The sequence below is a fragment of the Thrips palmi genome, unplaced genomic scaffold, assembly GCF_012932325.1.
Source record: "Thrips palmi isolate BJ-2018 unplaced genomic scaffold, TpBJ-2018v1 HiC_scaffold_19, whole genome shotgun sequence".
NCBI lineage: Eukaryota > Metazoa > Arthropoda > Insecta > Thysanoptera > Thripidae > Thrips > Thrips palmi.
The window spans coordinates 13,553,927-13,561,298 of NW_023144628.1; the positions used below are offsets into that span (position 1 = coordinate 13,553,927).

At 44.7% G+C, this 7,372-nt stretch overlaps 1 protein-coding gene and 1 long non-coding RNA gene across 3 annotated transcripts in view; both read right to left on the reverse strand.

Moving 5' to 3' along the window:
* Positions 1–201: 201 nt before the first annotated feature.
* LOC117645868 lies at positions 202–1,973 on the reverse strand. Of its 2 annotated transcripts, none has more exons than XR_004587748.1 (3): positions 1,843–1,973; positions 446–692; positions 202–357 (listed from the first exon to the last, which is right to left on the reverse strand). It is a non-coding gene; the product is annotated as an uncharacterized LOC117645868 (long non-coding RNA). The 2 variants fall into 2 exon arrangements; XR_004587749.1 differs by lacking the exon at positions 202–357 and adding an exon at positions 366–383.
* A 1,529-nt stretch (positions 1,974–3,502) lies between these two features.
* The window catches only part of LOC117645861 (vesicular glutamate transporter 3-like), a 51,513-nt gene continuing 47,643 nt past the window's right edge, over positions 3,503–7,372 (reverse strand). The window contains exon 6 of the mRNA XM_034386384.1: positions 3,503–3,805. Within this exon, the coding sequence (XP_034242275.1) occupies positions 3,722–3,805 (84 nt within the window). The 3' untranslated portion in view covers positions 3,503–3,721. The remainder of the gene's footprint in view (positions 3,806–7,372) is intronic.

A 7,372-nucleotide genomic window follows, 5' to 3' on the forward strand; every position in this document is an offset into this window, starting at 1 on the left:
GTCATTTGTCGTGTATGGTCTTCGTTCTAAAATCTTAAGTTTTGAAACTTTTATAAGTTTACGAAGGCTGCAGATGTTAACAAAACCTTTTTGGGCCCAAGGGTCCAAGTTCCAGTCCTGTTGGTGTGTTAAAAGACATTGATCCCTTCGTCACAAGTTCAGGAAATACCAGATCATGAAAGCGGAAGATTGGCTCCTATCTTGGAGTGCTCTCCTAGAGAGCTGTAAACACACGTTTTATTCTCAAATATCTGTCGTCGCTGCGGACGGGCGATTGTGCGTCGACTATTCGTGGGATCCCAGTGAGTCACTCGGCCCAGTAGTTCAATTTGCGGAGTGACTGGGTGACTCCTGTTCCTGAGAAAAATGAGCAGAGCAAAAGACTACAGACAACCAACGTGCCTTGGGTGGAAGTTTAAGTGCTACTTCATAAGATTCTTTTTACTCGAAGACGCAGCTTTCGCCACAGAATTTTATTTCATTTGATTGATAACAGCCTTATCTTTCACATGACCTCCAGGCGGACTCGCCCTTAAATGTGGCCCCACGGTTTAACTTTGGCCGGGGTACGCTCCCCGATTGCCCGTCCGGATAGGCTTCACCTTGCCGCTGCTCTTGGAACCGCCGAAACATTTGGAGATGCAGCCGAGAAGGGGTGATCGCCTCGCTACATCGTGAGCCGGTGCCGCTGCCTGCAACATGGAATAGAGAGTCAATCAGCTGAGCAGTAATTGGGTCACATTGAGGGATACTATGCAAAAGATCTTTTCGTACCGTTCCCGGACAACATACACTGGTAGAAAAAAGTACGGAAAACGTAGTACGGAACGTGTCTGGTCAATTTTTTACCAGGACCGTCCGTACCTTGCCATCCACGGAAGTTCTGTACATGTTTTCCGTACCAGTTCACAAGGGATCCTTCACTACAAATCTATGGGCGGTACACACGGTACGGTGAAGAAGGTAAAACGTGCACCGCTTTCGTATTGGCGGTAAAATCTGGAGCCCGCCAATTACGCACCCTACAAACCGAAGGAAAACGGCAGTAGAGTTAATTACCGCCCATTGCGCGCCGTTTAGATGGTGCGTTAAAGGAGGTACAAAATATTACCGCCAGTAACGTTCCTTCAGAGAGCCAAGAAAAAGGCGGTAAAGCTCTCGTAAGGAGGTGCAAACGGTTCTGTTAGGACGGTAATTTCTGTACCGCCTTCGTATTGGCGGTAAAACGTGGACACCGCCAATACAAAATTACCGCCAGTAAAGGGTGGAAATATTACCGCCTTTAGATTTGGAGTGTTTGTACATGTTACATCAAATACGTCAAATACACCCTTAAGTAGAGTGTGCCTGGCATGTACACGCTAAATAAGGGTGTACCTTGCAAGTACACGCTAAAATACACTGGATTAGTCCTATCTAAAAGCATGGGCCAGTTAAAGTGTACTTGCCAGGCACACTCTTGTTTAGCATGTACATGCCATGTACACTCTATTTTAGCGTGTGCCTAGCAAGTATGCTGTAAATAAGAGTGTGCTTGGAAGCATGCTCTAATAAGAGTGTACCCTTACACACTTCAGTTTGCAGAGTTCATGGAGACTCCGTTCAGTTTCCATCTTTTTTCGGAGAGACTTTCCCAATGCATTGTCGTGGCCTTTGCCACCTCGTGCTCCTGTTGTACGACGCACTCAGCCAACACTAACCCTCTCCCTTAGTTGTTTAACAGGAAAACGGCTGAATGTAGGCAAATATAGAATGGCCGAATCCACTTGAAAACTCACATCACTCACACTCAACTGTGCATAACTTAAGTGGTAGACCCTCTGCATAGTAATAGGTACTTACGACAAGAGCGATCAGCGCCGCAACGACCAAAGCAAGAACAGCGAACCGCATGTTGTTGTTAGTTTCGGGCCGCAGGTAGACTTTTATACGCTCCGTGGATTGTTGAAGCCTTCTCAGTGTATGTGCACGACTTTTCACGGCACGAACACACTGGAAATCTATCGGCGTGACTTCGTGCCGCTGCAGGGGCGTGAATGAAGTGTCACGCCAAAAAACGGCATGACAGAAAAGTCATGCCAAAAATCGGCGTGACTCAGAAATTCACGCCAATTTTTGGCGTGAATTTCCTCCGCCAATTTTTGGCATGTCTTTTCTCATAAAACGCATTGTACGCACCAATCCACATGGAACATTCACGCCAGATGACGGCGTGACGCACACGTCATGCCCTTTTTCGGCGAGAATTTTCTGTCACGCCAATTTTTGGCGTGACTGTCACGCCATAACCATGTGTCCGACCATTCAATTTTCAGTGCATGACCTGACAAAATGCCAGCTCCACATTTGAAAGAAAAAAACATCAGGGAGGGAAGCCACCCAACCCCCCTTGCTAGAATTTTCGTGGAACTTCTGCATTTGTACCTCTATGGTAAACAGGTCAAACAGAGCACATCAATTGCACCTTCGAATTCAATTAAGTCCAAACCAGAAAACTTCAAAGGAGTTACCAAATGAAAAATGAGATACGGCCGCGGAATGACCTAAGCTATTCTAACAGTTATACTCAGAACCCAACATTTTCCGTAGCCCTCTTGTCTATCCTCCTTGAGGAAGTGCACCTCATTCATCTGCAAGGGGCATGCGGAGCATAGTCCTACGGAGAAGTTCGGTAAGACGCTACGGCAAATGTGTCAGAAGTCAACTGATTTTTCAGTATAGTTTTTTTTGCCGTAGTGTCAGTGGGCAGCGCAAGCGTGATGTTACTAAGGCAACATTGGTGTAAAAAGACACAAAATAGCCACTTATTGGTACGATTGCAGAGCTTAGTCCCTTTTCAATGATACCTAACATGCTCTTTTTGCAGTTTTGTAATTGTATTTATTTGGAAAAAACGTTTGTAGAGCATGAGCCTCATTGTAGGCTGTTGTTGACTTTGCAATGTGCTTTTTGGCGGCTGCTACGTTTGCGTAGGGCTGGCAACCAAAAACAAAGTTCCATTTTCATATTTTCTCCACTCATTCGAAAATGCATTGTCCAATTGGGGCATTATTTGCGGCTTTAGGTAGACCAGGTTTTGGCCGGCAGTCTGTATAAGAGTGGGTCGAAAATCTCATAACTTAACGGCCTACGGTTTTCTTCGCAGTTACATTTGTAAGGAGATCCCATAATGCCTGGGTCATCTTCCATCTCGTGGGAGGCTCGAAGCTTGGGTCTGAGTACTGAAAAGCATTTTTTGACCTCTAGGGACCAAAACAGGGGTTGCTATGATGCGGCTATCTCGCGATGGGTGCGGTGTATGTACCCTTCTATCCTCGCAAAGTCTTGGCCGCACTCTTAGAATTTCAGACGCAATCTTTATCAGATGTGCGCGTACTTTGATAATGATTTCAGACAATGTTTCTGACATTATGACAAAATTAAAACGAGTGTAGGGTTTCGATTTGCAGAGTGTGTCCTAAATTTATTTCACGACCAACTTTTTTGTGACGATTTATTGGTCGAACAGTATTACAGAAACAGTATCATGCCTGAAAGGGTTACAACAGATGAAATTTGAAAAAAGGTTTCCAACCAATGCATGAAATCGTAACCTGGGATCTTCAGGGACTCGCGACACATTTGAGGAAGTCTGGTGCAAGCGTGGCCACCTTCCATGCAACGCAGATCTCGTATCTCACGTAGTTGTCCATCGGAGCGCAGTCGGCGGTGATTTCTTCTTCTATACGCTTGATACCTGAGAGTCCGAGCTCCGCCAAACAAGTGATGAATTTGTTTCCATCAAAGTGGAGGCTGTGGTAGACGGCTGTGGATCAGAGAAAAATGTTTTTCAGGTGGACAATATAATACAATTGATCATATTAATTTATTTGGGATTTTGTTTTCGTTGGCCCCTTTAGCAATGTCACTGAAAACGTAATGGTCGGGCACGTGGCCGAATTATGGCGTGACAAAGAGTCGCGCCGAAAAAGGGCATGAAATGTGAGTCACGCCGTCCTTCGGCGTGTATGACGGCAATGCATTTTATGAGAAACGTCATGCCAAAAACCGGCATACACTGCAAATGCAAAGGCGATACTAAAGTACATTTTTTGGCGATACAATTGAGTATCCCCAATAAACGGCCTTGCGGCAAAGTATTACGGCCATACAAAAAAGTATCGCCAAAATTTGGCAATACTTTTGGATATTGCCAAAACCACGGCTTTAAACCAAGGTCTTGTCCCCTTGATTTGTTCGACGTTTACTGCCAAATCGTGGCAATACTTCAAAGTATAGCCAAATTTTGGCGATACTTTTGTGGATCGCCGTTTTGAAGGCAAAACTTTTCCGTAAGGCCGTTTATTGGCGATACTCAATTGTATCGCCAAAAAAGGTACTCTAAGTATTGCCTTTGGATTTACAGTGTAACGAGAAATTCACACCAAAATTTTTTGAGTCACGCCGAGTGTGGGTATTCTGTCATGCCATGAATTGGCGTGACACTTTATTCACGGCCGTAAAACGGCCCGAACCCACGCCGACAGATTTTCAGTGGTGGAAAGTAGCACTGCCAATCAACGTGTGGGACAGTCTCACTCTATTTGCCGTGAATTGAAGTGTCCCTCACTTCGCAAATTGTGAACCGCGTTTGCCAGTGTGAGACTCCGATAGGAAGCAATAAGGGTGGTGCGAACCGTACCTCACACTCGCAAGCGTGGGAAAAACGTCGCTGAAGACAAAGACTTTAGGACTGTCCTACCCTTGCATTGGCTGTGGGCATTTCCGATACAGTAAATTATAATGTACTTTTTGGCGCTTTTTGGTGCATAAGCTTTCGCACAAACTTGAGCATGCGTTTTGAAATGCACGAATCTGTGCGTAACTATAAGCCAAACTAAGGGCCCGAAAGTGTGCGTTGTTGCGCGCAAAAATTCGTGCATATCGAAACGCATGCCGTGCAAACCTTAAAAGAAGTGTACGGTAAACAAGAAAATTTGTTGCATATCTGTACTTTGAGCCTCATAGAGACTAGGCAAATGCTTCAAATTACAATCCGAGCACACCGCTGGAAAGAGGAGACTCTGACGGTCATTTTGAGTTATCGCGGGGAAGAATCGGTCTGTAACTGCCGAAGATACAGTCTCACAAAGTTGCAATCAGAGCCTTGAAAAACACAAACGCGGCTCTGTAGCCCAGCAAACGACTACAATCGAATTTCTGGCAGTAAATTCTTAATGTGCAGCTCAATACCTTTCAAATGAGACCAGAATTGTCCAAATCGGTCAATAATTGACGATTTCAGCATTTCGGATCTAAGTTTAAACAAATTTTTCAAGGGCGTTGAGCGACCTCTAATTTTGCGAAATTTGGAAAACCCCGAAACACGTGTTCCTTTTTTTTTGGATAAGATATCAATTTTCACCCGGCAATCATGAGATTTCGAAATTTTATGCAAAAGTGAAACACCCTAGTGACACAATGCTCAAACGAACGTGCCATTTTGTTACGTTCGTTTCAACGTGATGTCACGTTCCTGGAATAAGAGTGTCCTAAATTTCGCCAAGTTTGAACGTTTGAGGTAGGGTTGTCATTTTCGCCACTCGAATCGATTTTCGATTCGTCGATAGGGCCCGTGCAGGTCGAGGATCTCGAAACGGTGCTGTTAAACGACGCATAACGTTCCCTTCCGTGCTGGTGGGAAAGCAGCGCGAAGTTCAAATTTGGTTCTTGCGTTTTCGCGTTTTGAGAAGTGACTGGAATTCATCCAACCTTTTACATTGTCGAAATTAAATTAAATAAAAATTTCCGACTCGTGTTGAGAGCTTTTGTGGCATACTCGTATCGGGAAAAGCAGAAAAAGGCTGTTTCGTTTGCCCACCAGCAGCGACGTGCGCGGAGTTAACATGGCGTCGACCTAGCAGACATCTTAGTCAACCTAACCTGCACTATCTTGACAAGTTCACTTATTTTGCTTAAGGTTCGGCGTAATCGACTAGAGTTTCCTTCTCCAATTATCGTGAACCGACACCGCAACCTGCCGCGATCCTTAGCCACTTTGTTTAAAACCGGTAAAAAAAAAATACAACAAACAGGCACCCCCAGCTGGGTCCCAGTTTGAAGGCTCGCGCGGAAATGCCCACCAGGAGTTTTTGTTCTTCCTCCAGCGGTGCACGGGCCCTATCCACGAATCGTAACAAGATAATCGATTTTTCCAAAAATCGATTTTTGAACGTGATGAATCGATTTTTCAACTTTCGATTTTCGATTCTGCCTTTCTCAGTAAATTACGTTTTTAAATGCCTGCGGCTCAGATTAGATGCTCTGCTTGTGCGAGTCACTCTTCACAATCCTGGTCTGAATGTATAGGACGGTAAAGAAAGTAAAAGTATGCCCTTGTCGACTTCTTTGCAACTTTACATGGTGTATGATGCCTTAGGAAGCCATACAAATCCTTTATTTGAAATTATATATTCCTGGAGTGAACAGAGTGTTTAATTGGGGTCAGAACAGCTATCTCGGTACATTTACTATCGTGCCTCTGAAATGCGTAGAAATGGGGTTTTCATTTGTTGGCGCCTTTCTAAACGTGCGGGTCCTCCCTATTACTATTAGTATTAAATACAGGCCGGCCAGGATTTGACGTGATCTGCAATGTTCTCCTCACGCACAGAAGCACGATTGCTTGTACGGCCTTGTTTTTGAATGATTTCATCTTTAACTAGGTGGTAAAGTCTTCAATTTCACCAAAATCACCGCAGTTTCAGTTCTCTGAGAGCGCCAAATGAGCGAAAATAGCGCAAATTTAAGGTAAATCGAAAATCGATCGCCTAAATCGATTTTTTCGATTAAATCGACACGTCAAATCGATTACGATTTGGATCGAAAATCGACCACCTGAATCGATTTTCGATTTAAATCGTAATCGATTCGACCAACCCTACTCTACAAATCCAACTGCGTACATTGTACGCTCTAACTGGAGCGTGCTTGGATGTACGCAATAACTAGAGCATGCCTTGGCAAGCACGCTCCAGTTAAAGCGTGCCTGTCAGGTACGCACCAGGCAGAGCATACATGGCCAAGTACGCTCCAGTTAGAGCGTACCTTCCAGGTACGCTGCAGACAGTGCATACCTGTCAAGCACGCTCCAGGTAGAGTGTACTTGCCAAGCACGCTTTATTTTGACATGGCCCAGTTCCCAAATAAAAGAATATCCATATGCGACAAGACTCTTTGAGTAATGCCTAGGTGGTAGAATTTTGGAGGCAGTCAGGATCAATGATGGACTGTCGATGCCTTTGCAAGTCATGTCTCCTCATCGCAGGCCGATCTACTTTGAATCATGAAACCAGACCCTTCCAAGAATCATCAATCCATGAATTTACTTCTG